Genomic DNA, 21313 nt, shown 5'->3' with positions numbered 1-21313 from the left:
CCTTACTTTGCTCACAGCCCAGAACCCCAAAATAACAAACCCCAAACTCTTGCAAATTTGTCTGCCTGGTTACTGTGCTCTAAAATTCAGAACAATACACAGATTTTTCACTGTCCTCCCAGTCCAATGGTTTATTATTTAGAGATCTTTCTGTTATAAATGCAGTAGCGATTTGTGATTTATGTTGCAGATGGCAGTGTTCAGGGGTGGTAGTGGCAGTTGGTCTGTTTTGAGAACAGAGGGTAAATGTTCAGGTTGTTTTGGCTTCAGACAGGAACCTCATGCTAACTTTCTCAGGAGCCATAGAATGTTTACCTTAGATAAGTCCTGTGTTGTGGCTGTACTTGTGTGAGAAGATGTGGTTCTTCAAAGAATACAGGAGAAAATAGAGTAGAGTAGAGTAGAATAGAATAGGCCAGGTTGGAAGAGACCTTCAAGATCATCGCGTCCAACCTATCACCCAACACCACCTAATCAAATAACCCATGGCACCAAGCACCCTATCAAGTCTCTTCCTAAACACCTCCAATGATGGTGACTCCACCACCTCCCTGGGCAGCCCATTCCAATGGGCAATCGCTCTCTTTGTGTAAAACTTCTTCCTAACCTCCAGCCTAAACCTCCCCTGGCACAGCTTGAGACTGTGTCCTCTTGTTCTGGTGCTGGTTGCCTGGGAGAAGAGACCAACATCAGCCTGTCTACAACCTCCCTTCAGGTAGTTGTAGACAGCAATAAGGTCTCCCCTGAGTCTCCTCTTCTCCAGGCTAAGCAACCCCAGCTCTCTCAGCCTCTCTTCATAGGGCTTGTGTTCCAAACCCCTCACTAACTTTGTTGCCCTTCTCTGGACATGCTCCAGCAAGTCAACATCCTTCCTAAACTGAGGGGCCCAGAACTGGACACAGTACTCAAGGCATGGCCTAACCAGTGCAGTGTACAGGGGCAGAATGACCTCCCTGCTCCTGCTGGCCACACTGTTCTTAATGCAGGCCAGGATGCCATTGGGAAAGACCTCCCCTGCCTCATCTGTGACACCTACCACAAAGAAGACGCATGCTCAAGAAGCCCAAGAAGTTGTTAGAACTCATTATCATATCCCTGCCTTCTATTAAGCATAAGCATGCATATGTAGATGGTGTAGCTACATAAAGAAAGGTTAGGATTTGTAAGGTGCTTTTTGGCAGAGACTGGAGGTATCTGCAGGGGGGGAAGTCTCTGTGGCCTGGCACACCATTTCTCTCCTTTTTTTCCTGCTGCTGGCTTGCTTCTGCTTTTTAATAAACCAACTCTCACAGGAAACTTAGACATTTTCTTGTGTGGCCCATTTGTAACATTTCCTTAAGCTTGGTAGAACTTTGCCTTGGCCTTATTTATTTCCAACTTCTGCATTCGTTTTCCAGCTAATGGAATTAATGAAATGGATTTTTTGGGGGGTTGAAATAGCCCACAGTGAAACTAGGTATCCTGGAATAGGGGTTGCCAGACATCCTATAAAGACAGAGGCAAAAAATACCTACCACAGAAACACTGGGAAACAACAATTTAGTGATAAAGCTTTGCTTCAGTGCCTTAATTTCAATCATCCCAACTGACTGACAAAGATTGAATTGCTCTGCCTGACAGTTGCTGGCAAAGCTGAGCGATGTCTGCATGCTGTACAGTGTTTAACCATATGTGTTTTGATTGGTTTATGAAAACAAGTGTTGTACACTAAGACTTTCCATCAATCTGATTGTTTGGTACTGGCTCCATTTGCTTAGGATTACAGAGCATCTCTACTTTTTTCTTTCAGCAAAAAGCAGCAGGTGCTTCTCTTGATAGTTCTGTTAGGCCGTGCAAAGAAGAATAGAAAAAGTAGAAAAGCAATAATAGGCCACAATATATAAAGGTAAATTGAAATGGAAATGATCAGCAGAGCATCCTAAATGTTCTCTGTAAAACCAGCAGTGAAACACATGAAGCTTCATCTATTAAAAAGATGGCCGTGGAAACTAAATTCTGTTTCCACAACTGACCATGAAATATCAGCAGTAATGGAGAGCTTTGTGTTATTCATTCCTGCAAAAATATTCTCTCTGCCGTGTCCAGTGTGTCTAGACCCTAGGAGATGAAACAGAATGATAGTCAGTAAGATTTTATTATTGGCTAATTAAGTTGGCTGTGTTATTAGGTAGGGCTGAGGCTTTACATCTTCTGGATCTCCATGGTGCTTACAAAAAAATGGCTATTTAGTACATACAAGCCTCTATGTTATTAATTTGGTCTGTAATAAAAGCATGATTTAAAAGTATATCATTTATATTTTCTCAAAAGTCATTGAAGGCCTTGTGTGTGAACATTTTTTTCAGTGATGTATATTTTCTCAGAAGACATTGAAGGCCTTGTGTGTGATTCCTCCCCTCCTGCCCCCACCCCAATTTATATTTTCTCAGAAGTCATTGAAGGCCTCGTGTGTGATTTTTTTTCACCCTACCCCCGCTAATTTGTATTTTCTCAAAAGTCACTGAAGGCCTTGTGTGTGAATCTTTTTTTCCCCCTGATTATCACCCGCCCAGTGAATCAAGTCTTTTCAGGTCCCTGGTTTGTGGGCAGCCTATTTGAGCTTTCAAATGTAGGCAGCTTAGCCTACATTACTCAGAGGAATCCTGAACTGGAATGCTGGAGTCGATGATGACCATGCCATAACTATTGAATACTGAATGGTGAAAGTCTTTGAAAATTCAATGTGAAAATGATTGTCTTCAGTGTTTCTCCATCCCACTTCTCACATTAATAATTATCTGTCATAAATGCAATCATGGTTTGTGATTTGTATTGTAGAATTCACTTTTAGGGGAGCTTGGTATCGAGGCTGGATGGTTGGCTTGTTTTGAGAACAGCCGAGTGCTGCACTTTGGCCACAGCAACCCCATGCAGAGCTACAGGCTGGGGTCGGAGTGGCTGGAGAGCTGCCAAACAGTGAGGGACCTGGGAGTGCTGATTGACAGCTGCCTAAACATGAGCCAGCATTGTGCCCAGGTGCCCAAGAAGGCCAATGGCATCCTGGCCTGCATTAGGAATAGTGTGGCCAGCAGGAGCAGGGAAGTCATTGTGCCACTCTACTCTGCACTGGTTAAGACACACCTTGAGTACTGCGTCCAGTTCTGGGCCCCTCAGTTTAAGAAGGACACCGAGACACTTGAACATGTCCAGAGAAGGGCAACAAGGCTGGTGAGAGGCCATGAGCACAGCCCTGTGAGGAGAGGCTGAGGGAGCTGGGATTGTTTAGCCTGGAGAAGAGGAGGCTCAGGGCAGACCTCATTGCTCTCTACAACTACCTGAAGGGTGGTTGTAGCCAGGAAGGGCTTGGTCTCTTCCCTCTAGCAACCAGCACCAGAACAAGAGGACACAGTCTCAAGCTGCACCAGAGGAAGTTTAGGCTCAAGGTGACGAGAATGTTCTTCACAGAGGGAGTTGTTAGCTACTGGAATGTGCTGCCCAGGGAGATGGTGGAGTCACTGTCCCTGAAGGTGTTCAAGAGGGGATTGGATGTGGCACTTGGTGCCATGGTCTAGTCATGAGGTCTGTGGTGACAGGTTGGACTCCATGATCTTTGAGGTCTCTTCCAACCTTGGTGATACTGTGATACTGTGAAAGAAAATGTTCAGACTGTTTTTCCCAAAGCCATGGAATGCTCATCTTGGATAGGGAAGGCCTGGACACAGCTATACTCGTGAAAGACTTCTTTGTACTTGTGTGAGAAGACGAACCTTATCTGTGACCCCCACTACAAGGAAAGTTACTACTCAAGAAGCCCAAGAAATTGCTAGAACTCATTCTCCCTGCCTTCTATTTAGCATAAGCATGCTTGTGTAGATGGTGTAGCTATATAAAGAAAAGTTAGGATTTGTAAGGTGCTGTTTTGGCAGAGACTGGGGCTGTCTGTGGGGGGGAGTCTCTGCAGCCCAGCGTGCCGTTGCCTGGCTTGCTTCTTTTTTAATAGAACAACTCCCACAAGAAACTTGGAAATTTTCTTGTGTGGCCTTTTTTTATAACATTATCCTAATAGTAAAAAAAAAAAAAATTATTAAATGACAGGCTAGTCTCTTATGATTTATTTTATACCTATTATGTTCAGTGGGAGATGGAGATAGAGGACCCTTGAGGAGAGAGAACTTGCTCTCTTATATGAATGAATTAAAATACTTTTCTGCAAGTAGCTCTTCTCGAGTTAGTAACTTTCTGCAGTGTTGGACAGCATATCATTACTCATTTCCCAACAAAGAGCTGACTGAGCCACTGAATAAATTGTAAATATATGGTACGTGACATTTATAACAGCCACCGTATATCAAAAAATATTTTACTCTGTCTGCTCCCTTTTTTTTTTGACATAATTAGTATTACACTGTCCTAGAATAATAAGCTTCAGAGCTTACTGTCATGTTCCTGACAGGTGCAAGCTGCATAATCATGTGTTAGCTTCACTGTTGTAGACAGCTAACAAGCATAAAGCTCTTACTTCTTTTAATTCTAAGCTTCGTTGATTTTTTTGTCACAACATTTTTAGAAGCTTTAAATGTTCAGGAGACTGTGTGAGTTATTTTTAAGCTCTTCCTGTAATTTGATAGGGTTTTTCTTTTTAGCAGTACAAATGGGCACAATTTGGGAAAGCATTATTTTTTATGTCCAGCATTGCTTTGCTTACATGCGTCTCGATAATTCTGCTTTTGGCTCTTGAAATTCTGTTTTGAGCTCTGCTGACCCACAAATCCAAATTGCATTGAGGAGGCCATAATTACACTTGTGTCCCCTGTTACATTGTGTGTGCTTCTGTTTTATTCTACTCCATGATAATATGGTTGGTCTCTTCTCCCAGGCAACCAGCACCAGAACAAGAGGACACAGACTGAAGCTGTGCCAGGGGATGTTTAGGCTGGAGGTGAGGAGAAAGTTGTTCCCAGAGAGAGTTGTTAGCCATTGGAATGTGCTGCCCAGGGAGATGGTGGAGTCACTGTCCCTGAAGGTGTTCAAGAGGGGACTGGATGTGGCACTTGGTGCCATGGTCTAGTCATGAGGTCTGTGGTGACAGGTTGGACTAGATGATCTTTGAGGTCTTTTCCAACCTTATTGATTCTGTGATTCTATGTAGGACTGGAAGCACTTAACTAAGCCAGTTTTTTGTTGCTTTCAGGCTTTTGAGAAAGTCAAATAGCTAAATATTTATATTTGCAATTCAGCAACCCTCCAGTTTGACAAGAGCAGTTGTAACAGCCTTTCACCAAAAAAAATAATAATCAACATAAGGACAATAACAAAAGGACAATAATTAGAGGACACAGTCTCAAGCTGTGCCAGGGGAGGTTTAGGCTGGATGTTAGGAAGAAGTTCTTCATTGGAATGGACTGCCCAGGGAGGTGGTGGAGTCACCATCACTGGAAGTGTTTAAGAGGAGACTGGATGAGACACTTGATCCCATGGTTTAGTTGATTAGATGGTGTTGGGTGATAGGTTGGACTTGATGATTTCAAAGGTCTTTTCCATTCCAGTCCATTCCATTCCATTCCATTCCAAAACATGCAGTTTAGTGAGAAAGAAAACATATATACAGGAGAGAGCTGATTCTGCCCTGAACTGGACATGATACTCTAGATGTGGTTTTACCAGGGCAGAGTAGAGGGGGAGGAAAACCTTCCTCAACCCACTGGCCACACTCTTCTTACTACACCACAGAGTACTGTTGGCCCTCTTGGCGACAAGGGCACATTGCTGGCTCATCGTGATCTTGTTATCCACCAGCTGTGTGAAAGGTAACAGCCACCATTCCTGTAGGTCTCTCTAAGTTAGATCAGAGGGCCTTTGCATTCTGTTTAGAAAAGTCTTACCTTGTGAAATGGAAACAGCCTTAACTGTAAAATGGACACCTTTTAAATGAAACCATTTATTTTCATAAGCATATATTTGTGCAGGAGTGGAAATCATGCTGATTCTAGTAGACACTTGATTATAACAGACTCTGAGTGTTCCACCAGGAAAAAAACAACTCAAAAGTTTTCTTCTCTGTTTCAGATATCTCTTGGGGCAGAATCAACTCTCGTCCTGCTGGTCACACTGCTTTGGATGCAGCTCAGCACACAGCTGCCTGCTGGGCTGCCAGTGACCACTGCTGGCTCATGTTGAGTTTTTCATCAACTGGCGCCCCAAGTCCTTCCCCTCAGTACTGTTTTCAAGCCATTCCTCACCCAGCCTGGATTTGTGCTGGGGATTGCACTTGTCCATGTTGAACTTCATGCATTTGGCATGAGCATGCCTCTCCAGCCTCTTCACGTCTTTCTGGATGGCATTCCTTCCCTCTAGCCTCCCCAAGTCTCTGGATGGCATTCCTTCCCTCTAGCCTCTTCAAGTCCCTCTGGATGCCATCCCTTCCCTCCAGGGTGTCAGCTGGACAAGCACATGCACAGCCAGGGGCTCTTTGATGTCTTTAAGCCTTCTGCTCCATTAAGTTTGGTTAGAGCTGGCCAATACATTCAAACCATACTGGTTGGTGGGAGGCTGTTGGAAAAGCTACAATATGTATGCAGGGAAAATAAAGTTTTGTAAATCTCAGTTCCCTAAGAAATCAGCCTAAGCATGAAAGGAGACAGAAAGTGGAGGGCTGCAGGAAAGCAACAGACTAGGAGGTGGGATTTGTTGTATTTTTAAAGAAGGGAACAACATGCAGGCAAGGTTTCTGCTACTGCAATAGAAATCCATGACCTCCAAACTTTTTGGCCTAGCAGATGTGTCAAAATTTCTTCTAGACCCTTTTCATCTCTATTAATAAACTGACAGAAGCCCTGTGAAGTTAGTGCAAACAATATCCTTTACAATACACTCTTGCAGGTGACTTTAGCATGACCTCACAGATCATTAGGGATCCAGAGACAGCTCTTGAAAACAACTAAAACATTAATGCAATATTCTTGACATTCTCCACTCCATAGTTAAAATCTCCAGCTACCAGTAGGAAACCTATTTTCAATCAGAGCAGCAAATTATTTCAGTGAAAGATGAGAACATTCCTGTTTTCATTTTGTTGTGCTTTATATTGATAAAGCTTTATAAGATTGGTGAGCTAGGTGCACTTCATGGATCTGAACCTAGCATGATGACAGCCATGCACAAGGCCTTATAGCAAATGTAACTAATTACAGAGGGCCTTTGGAAATTCTGTGAAAGTTCTCTGTTCAGCCTACCTGAAACTGGAACTGTGGATATGAGCATGAAGTGGGATTGATTGACCAGAATCAGAAGAACACTGGGATTTTGATGGTGACTCTACAGGTTGTAATTCATTTTCAAACCAATGTAAATGACATCCATAACTAAGTTGCTTTAATACCTATAAAAACTGAGTAGAGTACAAATTCACATGAGGCCACCCTCTCCCCTGCTTTTGAAACTCGGTTAAGTCTTCAACCCTTCCAACCTAAGCTATTCTGTGATTCATTAGCACATTTCATTTGACAGTTATTCTGATCTTGTATCACTGAGACAGCTCAGTTCTGCTATACCATGCTGCATTATAGCTCACCCATTCCTTCTCTTTCACAGGTCTTGCTGCTTTATGCTTATAACACAAAGCCTGCCAAGATTAGCAGCATCAAGATTTTCAGTTCAATGACTGTGTTTTCAAGCCACTTGTGGATTCTGTTGGCTAGGTGAGTAATCACTGGTTTTATCCTGTTATTTCATGCTATATTAAAGATCACTCGACCATTTAGGGTGAGAGAAAATAAAGTACAGAATATCAAAGAGCTGTAAGAATCTTTAAAAGCATTCATTTTTTGCTTCTTTTTTTTCTTTCCACTATGAAAACTGTAAGATGTTGTACACAGCATTACGCTCATCCAAACAGATGCCTTTTCACTATGTTAGCATTTTAGTTTTGATCCTCAAAGATCTGAGTAACACATGCTAATTATATCACACTGGCATAGCTACGCAAGAAAGCATTAGCAAATCTAAGAGGCAGTCCCAGCAGCGATTCCCATTCTTTCACTGAATCAGCTACTTTCTCCATCCCATAATACAACTCTGAGCATGCAAGAATTTCTTTCAGTTGTAGCCTCAGACTCAGCCCTGTGATGTACTTCTTTACTTCTTCCTTGTCATTCACAGAATATATCTGAACAAAGCTGGTGAGAGGTCTGGAGCACAGCCCTGTGAGGAGAGGCTGAGGGAGCTGAGGGAGCCTCCTCAGCCTGAAGAGGAGGAGGCTCAGGGGTGACCTTATTGCTCTCTCCAACTCCCTGAAGGGAGGTTGTAGACAGGTGAGGGTTGGTATCTTCTCCCAGGCAACCTGTGACAGAAAGAGAGGACACAGTCTCAAGCTGTGCCAGGGGAGGTTTAGGCTGGATGTTAGGAAGAAATTCTTTCCAGAAAGAGAGATTTGTCATTGGAATGTGCTGCCCAGGGAGGTGGTGGAGTCACCATCACTGGAAGTGTTTAAATAGAGACTGGATGAGGCACTTGGTGCCATGGTTTAGTTGATTAGATGGTGTTGGGTGATAGGTTGGACTCGACGATCCAAAAGGTCTTTTCCAACCTGGTTAATTCTACTCTACCCTATTCATGAGACCCAGCACTGAAGGGTCACAACTAAACCATGTCCCTAAATGCCAGGTTCACATACCACTTGAACACCTCCAGGGATGGTGACTCCAGCACTGCCCTGGGCAGACCATTCCAATGTTTGAGAACCCTTTCAGTGAAGAAATAGTTCCTAAAATCCAGCCTATACCTCCCCTGGCACAGCTTGAAACCATTTCCTCTGGTCCTATTGCTTGCCACCAAGGAGAAGAGGCTGCCCATTCCTTGATCCAACTCCTTTCAGGGAGGTGTAGAGGGAATGAGGTTCCCTATCAGGCTCCTCTTCTCTGGACTGAACAACCCCAGATGCTCCAGACCCTTGACCAGCCTCATTGTCCTTCTCTGGACATGCTCCAGCACCTCAATGTCCTTCTTACAGTGAGGGGCAAAAAACTGCACAGAATACTTGAGGTGTGGCCTCACCAGTCACTCAGCTAGCCTCAGAATTTTTTGGAACTTCTGAGCAGGTGTAGGGGAAAGAATAAAGGGCCAAGAAGGGTCACACCTCTGGCCACCCTTGTGCTGCTTGGGTGAGAAAAATCTTAGTTTAGGGAGGCATATTTAAAATGCTTCTTACCCTTTTTAATGCAAAATCCTAATGCATTCCCTATTTCCATCTTTGGGCAAAATGATGAGAACAGTCTTGAAGGGAAAGAAAATGTAGAACCAAATCAATACGTAATAAAAGCCAGGTCACTCTAATGATGGCCTGGGAATAACAAATATTATTGGTTTATAACAGCAGTAATGAAAAGTCTTGGCTCTTTCAGAATGAGTTCTTCATGGAAGAACTTACCCAATCTGAAGCAGCAAGCTGAAAAGGTGATACAAAGTCCTAAAAGTTTGGCTTCAGCTTCAGAAGCTGTGAGCTTTCTTCAAGAAAGTGACTGGTTGAAAAAAATTGCCCCCAAAAAGTCCCAAATGAATGACTGAAAAACTCCACCTTGATGAAAAAAACCCAGAAGTATGAAGAGTTCTGCTCTCCAATCTGCCTGATTTTATTTAAGATACCTGTTTGGGGGAAATAAGTGACAGGAAGCTTGGAAGTCAGACCTAAAAGACTAAAGTTTCCTTGCCCCTTCCAAGAAATGTGGAAACGTTTTCATTTTTCATTCAATAATTAACTTTTTCTTAGTTTTGTAAAGTGAGAAGCAATACCAGCCAGGCACCTTCAGCCTTTCACTTAAAAACAGAGGCTGTAGCTTCAGGTACACAGATCTGAAAATGGAAGCCCTATGAGGAGAGGCTGAGGGAGCTGGGGTTGCTTAGCCTGGAGAAGAGGAGGCTCAGGGGTGACCTTATTGCTCTCTACAACTGCCTGAAGGGAGGTTGTAGACAGGCTGATGTTGGTCTCTTCTCCCAGGCAGACAGCACCAGAACAAGAGGACACAGTCTCAGGCTGCGCCAGGGGAGGTTTAGGCTGGATGTCAGGAAGATGTTCTACACAGAGAGAGTGATTTTCCATTGGAATGGGCTGCCCGGGGAGGTGGTGGAGTCACCATCATTGGAGGTGTTCAGGAGGAGACTTGATGGGGTGCTTGGTGCCATGGGTTAGCTGTTTGGGTGGGTTGGATCGGCTGATGGGTTGGACACGATGATCTTGAAGGTCTCTTCCAACCTGGTCTATTCTATTCTATTCTATTCTATTCTATTCTATTCTATTCTATTCTATTCTATTCTATTCTATTCTATTCTAATTTATAGTAATCCACATCTGAAAACGTTTAGCAAACTGTTAAATCAGCACAGTGAGCAACCCAAAAAGTGCATTCATTTTACAACCATCTGCAAGGCAAAATGGGCACTAAAGGTTTCTGAAATGAGAACCTTCTAATAACATTATTGAGAGAGAACTAAAACTGGCAGTGAATTTGTTTTCATTTTCTCTGTGCCACCTTCCTCTTTTCTTCTCATTAGCAAGGCTGGATATGGTGTGCAACCAAATAACTCCCCTCACATCTCCACACAAAAGAGGTAATTTCAGAGTTTTCCATGTGGTCTGTTTGAGATAATGTCATTGGAACCAAACCATGCCACAGCATAACTGCTGCTTGATAAATGCCAAGGCAAAATAGACGTTTATTTTCCAAGTGGGAGACATTTATCAAGTGACAGGATTCTCTTTATATCTATTATATGGAATGATTAATGATGTAGAGGCTGTCATCTTGCCTGATGGATGCTGCGAAGCAGTGACAATTGTGCACTCTTGCCATTATTACAAGGCTGCATTCTGACCAGCTTGCAGAGCAAACGATGCTTTGGCCAATCAGAGTTTGCAGGAGGGTAGGCAGAGCTGTCTTGCCCTGGATATTTCTGATTGCCTGCAGGATTTTGCTCCAGCTGTCATTAATATATGTCAGTAATTGGGAATCCTGGTACAGATTAATATGCCATGCATTATAGGTGCTTAAATATCATCTTGTCAGAGTGTTTGTTTAGAATGTCTTCAGTAAACAGGTAGCAAAAGGATGTCTGCTCACTGGGTTTAATACCTGAGCCAGGGACCGTTTTGCCTCAGTAGAAACTGCAAGGTTTGGCCTCTTGTGTTTGTGCAGCAAACACTACTTATTTGTGTGGCAGAAAAATGTATATTCATCAGCTAAGGTTTGTTTTGCTGTGAATTCAATTAGAACAACCTAAAACTTGATTGTTCTGAAAAATTTGGTAAAGCTAAGCCATCTGTTAGCTTATCAGAGGAGACTGAAAGTACAGCAGTGGGGTTTGGGGGCTTTTTCTTGGTTTATACCATTAGGAAATGACTAAAAGGTGTTTGTCTGAAGTTGAAGCATTTTGACAGCAGTCTTGTTCCAGACCTATCCTTGCCATTAACTGAGATATGCTCCTCTTATTAACAGCCAAAAAAACCCCAACCCTGGACTTGATGTTCTCTGGAGGTCCCTTCCAACCCCTAACATTCAGTGAGTCTATGAATCTGCTTTCTAAAATAAAACAATTAAACAAACCCAAACAGTGAAATAAAATGAAATAAAACAACTGGACAGACTGGGGAGCTGGGCACAGAGGAACCAAATGAGGACGAGTGCAGAGCCCTGCATCTGGGGAGGAATAATAAACTGTAGCAGTACAGGTTAGGAGGTGATCTGCTGGAGAGCAGCCCTGTGGAGAGGGACCTGGGAGTCCTGGTGGATAACAAGTTATCCATGGGACAGCAATATGCCCTGGTGGTCAAGAAGGCCAATGAGATCTTGGGGTGTATTAAGAAGAGTGTGTCCAGCAGATCCAGGGAGGTTCTCCTCCCCCTCTACTCTGTCCTGGTGTGACCTCATCTTGAGTACTGAATTCAGTTTTGGACTCCCCAGTTCAAGAGGGACAGGGATCTGCTGGAGAGGGTCCAGAGGAGGGCTACAAGGATGACAAGGGGACTGGAGCACTGTCTGAGAGGAGTGGCTGAGGGACCTGGGGCTTTTTAGTCTGAAAAAGAGAAGAGTTAGAGGGGATTTAATAAATGTTTATAAATATCCGAGGGCTGGGGGTCAGGAAGGAGGGAACAGGCTCTGCTCACTTGCTCCCTGGGATAGGACAAGGCGCAATGGATGTAAGCTGCAGCACAGGAGGTTCCACCTCAACACAAGGGGGAACTTCTTTACTGTAAGGGTCACAGACCTCTGCAACAGGCTCCCCAGAGAGGTTGTGGAGTCTTCTTCTCTTGAGACTTTCAAGGCCCATCTGGATGTGTTCCTGTGTGACCTGAGCTAGATTCTATGGTCCTGCCCTGGCAGGGGGGTTGGACTGGATGATCTCTTTGGGTCCCTTCCAACCCCTGACATCCTGTAATTATTTGTTTCAACAAAGTTCTATTTAAACACATCTATACTTATAACAGATTTATATTTAAACAACTATATTTGTAGTATACATAGTCCAATACATGAGTGATGCCACTAAGTAGCTTTGTTTTGTGTTTTTTTTTTTCTCATACATTGTTGGGACTTCCTGTCTGGGTTTTATTTTTTTTCATCTTTACAAATCAAATAGAAGCTCAAATGTTTTAACCAGTGGAACAATGGGATTTTCATTAACAGAGAGTTCATCCTAAGATCCTGTTAGATATGGCAGATTCAGATGAGCAAGTGAAGCTTAGTCCTTCAAGATGCTGACTGTCTGCATTCCTGCGTGACTTTCTCTAGGTGAACCTGCCTTGGCAGGGGGGTTTGGACTTGATGATCTCCAGAGGTCCCTTCCAACCTCTACCAATCTGTGATTCTTCTCTGAAGCCAACAGAACTTGTAGAGTGTTGTACTTCATTATTGCTAGCATATTTCTAAGCAGTATTTCCAAACAAGTTGTAGGTGTGCAAAATTCTTGGCTAGAGGTGGAAAGCTCCAAGTAGGATTAGGTATTCCACAGGGTACTCCACTCCCTCTGTTTTCAGGCATGCAGGAGAAGGCAGCAGACATAACTTGCATGTAGGTTTACATCATTTTTCCACCCCACACACTTTTATTGTTGCTCCTCTTCTTGTGAATTAATTGGACAAAGTCAATTCTAATTTGTGGTGTTTTTCCCCTTCTCTGAGCTGTCAAACTTCAACTCCTATCATGTTTCCAGCTTCTCTTCTTTGATTCCCTTCTTTTCCTGTTGATGTGCCTTATGGTGCTTTTTATTCAGCACTGAATTATATTTCTAAGTAGAGGAGGGGAAAGAAAGTGCATTTTTATTGAATTATTCATTTCAATTTATTTGGCTGCTCATGTTTTAAGAATAAAAATTGATCAGCTGGCTTGCTTTAAGGCTATTTAATGAATAGCTGTGTTCTTGAGGGAGATGATAAAGCAAAGGGTTTGGGAGTTCCAGTCTTAAATGTTAAGAATAAATGTATGAATAAGATAATTGCATTAAAAATTAACCTCCCTAGATAGCCTGTTCCAGGCATCTCTTGCTTTAGTTAGTTTTTCTTAATATCTAAACCAGCTAAGTAGTTCTTCTCCATGACCAATGAACATTCAAATCAGCTTAGCATTGCCCTCTGTTTCACCTCATTCTTTCAACTTCTCATCTTGGGAAAAGCCTCCCAAATTACTAATTGGTTTTGCTCCTCTTGCCTGATATCTTCATTTTACCAACAGATAATCAGGATAAACTTTGTGAGCAAGACTGTTCACTTATTCTTCTTTTGGTAGCTTCCTGCAAGAGATGTCAATGGGTTAAGACTAAATCTGAAGAAAGAGATTTGAGTGTATCGATTGAGGAGAAGCCCAACAGGAGCCAGCAGTGCCCTCATGCAGCCCAGAAGGCAGCTGTGCTGGGCTGCAGCCAAAGGAGTGCGGGCAGCAGGGCAAGAGAGGGGATTCTGCCCCTTTACTCTGCTCTGGTGAGACCCCACCTCCAGTAGTGTCTCCAGTTCTGGTGTCCCCAGCATAAGAAGAACACAGAGGTGTTGGAGCAAGTACAGAGAAGAGTCACAAAGATGATCCAAGGGCTGGAACATCTCTGTTACAAGGACAGGCTGAAGGAGCTGGGGTTTTTCAGCCTGGAGAGGAGATTCTGGGAGGACTTTCTAGCTGCCTTCCAGTACCTGAAGGGAACCTACAGAAAGGCTGGAGAGGGACTTTTCATAAGGGTGTCTAGTGATAGGACAAGGAGGATTGTTTTAAGCTGAGGGAGAGTAGGTTTAGACTGGATCTTAGGAAGAATTTCTTCAGTACCAGGATGGTGAGCCTCTGGAATAGGCTGTCCAGGGAGGTTGTGGCTGCCTCCTCCCTGCAGGTGTAGAAGGCCAGGCTGGAGGAGGCCTTGAGCAGCTGAGTCTAGCTGAGAGGTGTCCCTGCCCATGGCAGGAGGCTTGGAGTAGATGATCTCTGAGGTCCCTTCCAACCTAAGCCATTCTACAATTAACACCAATTTATACTGAGGCAATAAACACCAATTTTTACTGAGTATTTCTGACTTATTCATTGGTTGTAGGTCAGAAATATGGAGCTGTTTGTATTTATTAAACTTAGAGGTACTAAAAAGTACATAAAGTTATTTATTTGATTTTTTTCCCTTGGGTTGCTTTATCTTTTTCTTTTTCCCCCTCCATGTGCCCTTTGACATGACTTTGCAAGGCTGGAAGACACATTTGCTCCTGCCAATGGATGTGTAATAACTGAAGAAAGCTTTTTCAATTGGGTGGTTTCTCTGTTTGACTAAACTCTCATTTTGCAATAATTTGATTTAGAACTGAGTTCCCATGTTAATAAAACAGCCTCAGGAATCACACCAGGATTCATCTTTCTAATTCATTTTATCCTTTTCAATTTTAGCTTATTTCTAACTGCTTTGAAATTAATAGTTTTCAAAATTAAAATGCATTTTTAGCAATTAAATTATTAAAAGTTGTGGTTTTTAACAAGAGGATTTAAAATTTCATTTGTTAAATCATCTATAATTAGTTTGTTGGGGGATCCATAATTAGTTTATTGGGGGGGGGGGGGTGTAACTTTTCAAGAATTTCTTACTGTTTAGAAAAAGCTGAATAGACTTTTAACTCCTAACATCCACCAACAGGTACTAAGGAGAAGATTCTGAGGAGACCTAATTGTGGCTTTCCAGTATCTGAAGGGGGCTACAAGAAAGCTGGGGTGAGACTTATTAGGGTGTCAGGGAGTGATAGGACTGGAGGGAATGGAGCAAAACTAGAAATGGGGAGATTGAGATTGGATGTTAGGAAGAAGTTCTTCCCCTTGAGGGTGGTAAGACACTGGCAGAGGTTGCCCAGGGAGGTGGTGGAAGCCTCATCCCTGGAGGTTCTTGCAGCCAGGTTGGATGTGGTTGTGAGCAACCTGTTCTAATGTGAGGTGTCCCTGCCCATGGCATGGGGTTTGGAACTGGATGATCCGTGAGGTCCCTTCCAGCCCTGACAATTCTATGAATCTATTCTCACCAGTGATTTTTTGCAGTTATCAAAAGTTACTTTTATTTCACAGGTTGAGAATTATTGTTTCAGCCTAAAATCATCACTGATTTTGTTCTTTTACACTTCTGTTTGGCAGTTGGCATTTCAGTCTTTTGTGATCAGTAGCAGGAAGAACCTGGGTGAGCTTTTCTGCTATTTTTCTTTACTCCTACAGAAGACAAAAAGACTGAATGTATTTGTGCAGCTTTTAAAGTAGTTGTGCTATTTTTTGTGTTGCCTTTTCTGGAATGCTGTAGAAAGTAGGAAAATTAGAAGTATTATGTGTTGAGTTGGAAGGTGTCCAGAGAAGGGCAACAAAGCTGGGGAGGGGTCTGGAGCACAGCCCTGTGAGGAGAGGCTGAGGGAGCTGGGGTTCCTTAGAAGAGGAAGCTCAGGGGAGACCTTATTGCTGTTTACAACTACTTGAAGGGAGGCTGTAGCTAGGTGGGGGTTGGTTGCTTCTCCCAGACAACCAGCACTAGAACAAGAGGACACAGTCTCAAGCTGTGCCAGGGGAAGTTTAGGCTCGAGGTGAGGAGAAAGTTCTTCACTGAGAGAGTAATTGGCTATTGGAATGTGCTGCTGGAGGTGTTCAAAAAGGGATTGGATGTGGCACTTGAGGCCATGGTTTAGTAGTCATGAGGTGTTGGGTGATAGGTGGGACTTGATGATCTCTGAAGTCTTTTCCAACCTTATTGATTCTATGATGCAACAACAACAACAAAAAAGAGGAAAGTACAAACTGAGTCATCTTTAAAGGGAGCAATTTCTGTGAGCCAGTTGAAGCACTGAGTGGGAATGGTTAACTCAACTATCTAGCAGGCAGTTTGGGAGAGATATTCCTCACTGTTATCCTTTCTGTTAAATGAATTTATTTTTCTGCCATCCTTAAAAACAGCAGGCAAGATAAAAAATTGACTTATTTTGCAAGGAACAAGTAGGAAATTGCAGTTTGGGTTTGTTGTTTGTTTTTTTGTCTGGGGAAGGGGGAGAAGGGAGAAGCTTTTCAGATTTTCTTGTGCTTTGTGAAAATTCTACACCCTTCTTTTTATCTGTTTTGGGATCACCTTGAGGATTATCACAGGACTTTTGGTGCAGTTTAATTAGTGTTTGTAAAACACTCAATAGCATCAGGTGAAAATGGGAGTAAAGTTTTATTACATGATGATGAGGTTTTTCCTCACTGCTGCCTGTCCCGAGGTGTTTCTTCACTGCTGCTTGTCTCGACTTAGTTATAATTCCCATAGTTGAAAGAGAAATATTAAATGATATGCTTTACATATGCATTGAAAATGTATTTCACTTTCTCAGATATTTATGTTGAAACCAGAAAGTGATTCTCCAATCTCCTTTAACACGGCACAGTAAAATAATAACGTGGAAACTCTGTGACCTCATTGTATCCATAGCAGCAGATTTTCCTCTCAGGAACACAGGATCCAGTATTCAGTGCAGGTTTCAGAGGAAAACATTGGAGAAAACATTCTTCATTTTGCATGTAATTAAACTCTTTAGTTAAAATCTGCTTGAAAGGAAGAAAGCTCGTATCTAAAGTCTCCAGTAATTGCACAGGAAAGAAAGAAAGAAAAAAGTATAAAGCTCACTGCAAAGTAAATTGCTTCCCATTTCATGTATTACAGTAGTTGGGCTGCCTTTTTTTCTTACCAATGAATGCAGAGTAAAGCTTTCAATATGTGAGACTAGAATAAATTTGTGTCAGCACCATGCTCAGTGAAATTTCTATGGAATGCTTGTCTGTGTCAGTCTCTACACAACTAGAAAGGAAGAAGGGAAAGTCATCTTTGATTTCAGAGTCTGAAGTGGAAGGCAGGGCCCTCCTGCTTAGGTGAAGCTCTGCTCTGTGATCTGCCCTGTGCACCCACCACCGAAGCACTGCTTGCTGCCTCCACAGCTTTGACCCAACAGTTTGTTTACCAATTCTTTTCAAATTTTAACTGGAATATTTCTGCATTCCACATCTATGAAAGCAATGGGTAGTGTTTCCCTGCCTCATAAGCTGTGGGATAAGGCAAGGAAAGAGAGAGAGCGAGCAGTGTGGGGACAAATTGAAAGGATGCTGAAACGAATCACATTTTGTCTGAAGTGTGTTCCCTGGGAGAGGGACAAGAAGGATCTTAGGAATGGAATGGAATGGAGTAGAATAGAATAGAATAGAATAGAATAGAATAGAATAGAATAGAATAGAATAGAATAGAATAGAATAGAATAGAATAGAATAGGAGTGGAATAGAATTAACCAGATTGGAAAAGAACTCAGAGATCATCAAATCCAACCTATCATCCAACACCATCTAATCAACCAAACCATGATGCCAAGCGCCTCATCCAGTCTCTTCCTAAACACCTCCAGTGACGGTGACTCCACCACCTCCCTGGGCAGCACATTCCAATGGCCAATCTCTCTTTCTGGGAAGAACTTCTTCCTAACATCCAGCCTAAACCTCCCCTGATGCAGCTTGAGACTGTGTCCTCTTGTTCTGGTTGCCTGGGAGAAGAGACCAACCCCCACCTGGCTACACCCTCTGGAGCTAAAGACCAGTGAAAAAGAGGTGCTGATTTTTAAATTCCTTTGGTATTGTCTGTTCTGTGAACTGAATGAAGACAGGGTCCTGAGAACAAAACCAGCTTCTGGCTTCCTGGAGAGCGAGCTGAGCTTTGGCCGGCCTGAATGGGTGCAGAATACTTCATTTTTTAGACTACTTTTTTTGAATACAGTTTGAAGTTCCACTGCTGCCTCGATAAGAGTTGTGCATTGAAGGCATTCACAGGATTTGTGAATACAAAAATATCTGTGAATGCCAATATCTTGCAGCCTGACATTATTTCTGCTTGAATTAATTTTATGATGTGGAAATGAGTAATTTCACACAATTTATCCAATTGCATGCTACCGGTTTTAAATTCCACTGCAGCTCCAATGCACCCTCCTTTTTTGCTGTCCTATTTATCCCTTTTTTTTTTTCCCCTCCTCTCTTTTGGATGAAATCTATCTAACAAAATAATCCTAGTAATTAGCTTCAGTTTTGGTTTGTTGTTTTCTTTTTATCTGAAGATAACAATAATCCCTTCATCAGTGAGGGATTTGAAGTTTTCTGCAGCAACACTTGGGAAAGATTTTCAGATCCTTGGATGAAAGCAGCAGAGAATTGAAGTTCTTATTGCACTGAAACACAATGCAAAAGGGGCAGCAATTTCTTCCCATATCCATTTTTTTGCCACTGAAATCCAAGAAGAAAGATTTTTTGAAAAAGAATAATGATGGAAGTAGAATTAATTGTTGGAATTACAGGCTAATGCTCTGAGCTAATTAAGCCAGCAAAGAATTCCATTTGTGTTTGCCAAAGATAGTCTTTTGAGTTAAAGATACTGAGTACATCATCAAATGATGGAAGTGGAAATATGAAGCATAGGTTAATCTTTAAAATAGAGTGGGTGAAAGGGTCTAGAGGCAAGTGCTGAAGTCAAATATTTACCACTGCAATTAAATTTTCCACTTTGAAACCCAGGAGATAATTAGAGTTATTCTCATTTGTCTCCCATGTCAGCATGATTTAGGATTCTACTTAATGTGCAAAGAGAAAAAAAGCATGAGAACTGAATTACACCAAAAATCTGTGTGTCACACACTGGAAAACCAGAACATGCTACACAGACTATTGCAGGCTGATGGACCTGGCTCTGTAGGCTACCTGGGCTGTTTCAGGACAGCTGGCTGGAGGGTGAAGCTCTATCAAGAGTTGTAGAATCGCAGAATTGGTTTGGTTGGAAAAGAACACCACCATGGCCATCAAATCATGAGCACTTTCAAGGCTGGTTTGTCCTCCTGGCCAGACATCCAGAATTGAACAGACTATTTCATCAGGCACCAAAAAATAACAATGTTCTGGGCAAAGCCACTTGCCGCTTGGCAGCCATGCACTCTCCTCACCAAGGCTTCAGGGGGTTCAGCATAGAAGCTTCTGCAATGGGTTTTCCACTGGAGCAGAATGAGGGCAATGCCTTGTAATTTGCACCTTCCTTCATTCCCCACAGACAGCAATGTCCTAGAGCTCCAACATGGCACATCTAGAGGTAAAAATCCATTTTCTGTTTACCCTATCAAATTACTGTCTACATTTTATCATACATGTACTGTTGTACTACTTTGCTGTTATGATTCCACAACGACCTGCAATAATACCAACTATTTCAAAACTACTTTAAAGAACAATTACAACCATGAAGAAACTCAGGATGGGTTCCCCCCCAGTGTCCTGACTGGTTTTATTCCCTAGGAACTCTGCCACTTATCATTCAGAGATTAAGGTCACTGCTGCTACACTGAGAACCTTGTTTATGGGCAAACAGGACACTAAATATATGGATGTATGGTTAAAGCCAAACATTTACCAATGAAATCTTAGCTAAGTCCAAGAATTGGATGAATTCAATTCATTAATTGGATTAACTAATTCAAGACTACTCTAGGTCTAATTAAGAGAGAATATTCTATGCAGAAAAAGGTTAGAAAGCAATAATAGCAATAAACCAGTAACAATTATGATACAAACTGTTACTATTTTGACCCCTCTTCCCCTGTGTGATGCTCACACTTCTGCTGCTCTCCTGGTTCTGGAGGTCAGGGGTTTCATGCTAGTGTGTGTGAGGAGCTGTTAAGGCAAGTCAGCAGATCAGGAGCAACAGGCCAAGAAGATCATGATGTTGATGTTTTCTTCTCTCTCATTTTAGGATCACTTACCTGTCTGTATGCACAGTTACATCCCATAGTGAGGAGACAAAGGGGGAAAAAAAGGCAAAGAATATTTTTCCAGGGGGAAAAAAAAGAAATAAAGCTTTTGAGTCTATGTATTAAAGACAGATCAGAGTAAGTACCTGCCTTAGAAGTGAAAGATGAGTGGTTTGAAAGCAAATTAGGACAATAAAGTGGAAGGGGAGTAGGAGACTTGTAGGAATGCTCTAGATCCCCTAACAGTCAGCTATCTGAGAAGACAGATGATTGATATAAAATATGAGTAATGATTAGTTAATGAGGATGAATAGGTGCCACAAAGACAGGATCCTCACTGCTGTAGGGAAACAATGGCATTTTGTATAACGGTGACATGAGTTTCTTTCCTTACTCTGACTTCACTTACACAGACTAGAAATGAAATGATCTTGGAAAATCAGAACTCCATTAGCAAAGGAGTAAATGAGGCATTTCAGAGCTAATGATTCTGAGGGTACACAAGATAAAGACTCATTTGAAAGCAGATCTCTACAGAAACACTTCAGTTTTGCTACAGTTTTCATGACTAATATCCCTTTAAAGACAACTTTTCCTTGGCAACTTTCTACTTAGGTTTAAAAAGCAGAGGCTGGGAAAACATGTATTGCCTTTGAGAAGTGTTAGCTTTTATTTTATGAGAAGAAAATAAGCAAACAAACAATAACCCCCCAACTCTCCCTCCTTCTATTAAAATCATGTTCTGAGTCAGGATAAAGATGCAACAGTTCTTGGTTACTTGATGTTATTGCAAGGAAACACAAAGGGTGTAATGGTGCAGGATGCAAATAGGCTTGTAAATAAAAATGGACTTGAGTTCATAGAATCAAAGCCTTGCTTTGGTTGGCAAAGACCTCCGAGTCCAGCCATCAGCCTTACACACCACGTCATTAAACCATCTTCCAAAGTGCTGTGTCCACACATTTCTTCAACACCTCCAGGGACGGTGACTGCACCAAAGCTGACAGGCTCTGCTGAGGATTTTCTCTGTTCAGAATGCATTTATTAGTGATTTATTA

The 21313-nt window shown here is 42.3% G+C and overlaps 1 protein-coding gene across 1 annotated transcript in view; it reads left to right on the top strand.

Annotated features, from left to right (window-relative positions):
• The window catches only part of CFAP54 (cilia and flagella associated protein 54), a 111876-nt gene extending 102336 nt beyond the window's left edge, over positions 1-9540 (top strand). Inside the window, exons 60-62 of the mRNA XM_068142887.1 lie at positions 7073-7085; positions 7570-7676; positions 9378-9540. Of these exons, the coding sequence (XP_067998988.1) occupies positions 7073-7085; positions 7570-7676; positions 9378-9540 (283 nt within the window). The remainder of the gene's footprint in view (positions 1-7072; positions 7086-7569; positions 7677-9377) is intronic.
• Positions 9541-21313: the final 11773 nt, after the last annotated feature.

The sequence above is a fragment of the Melanerpes formicivorus genome, unplaced genomic scaffold (genome assembly GCF_026170545.1).
Source record: "Melanerpes formicivorus ecotype bairdi unplaced genomic scaffold, bMelFor1.0.p_v2 SCAF_8, whole genome shotgun sequence".
Taxonomy (NCBI): Eukaryota; Metazoa; Chordata; class Aves; order Piciformes; family Picidae; genus Melanerpes; species Melanerpes formicivorus.
The sequence above is the reverse complement of the archived record's forward strand: the minus strand, read 5'-3'. Positions and strand labels throughout refer to the sequence as shown.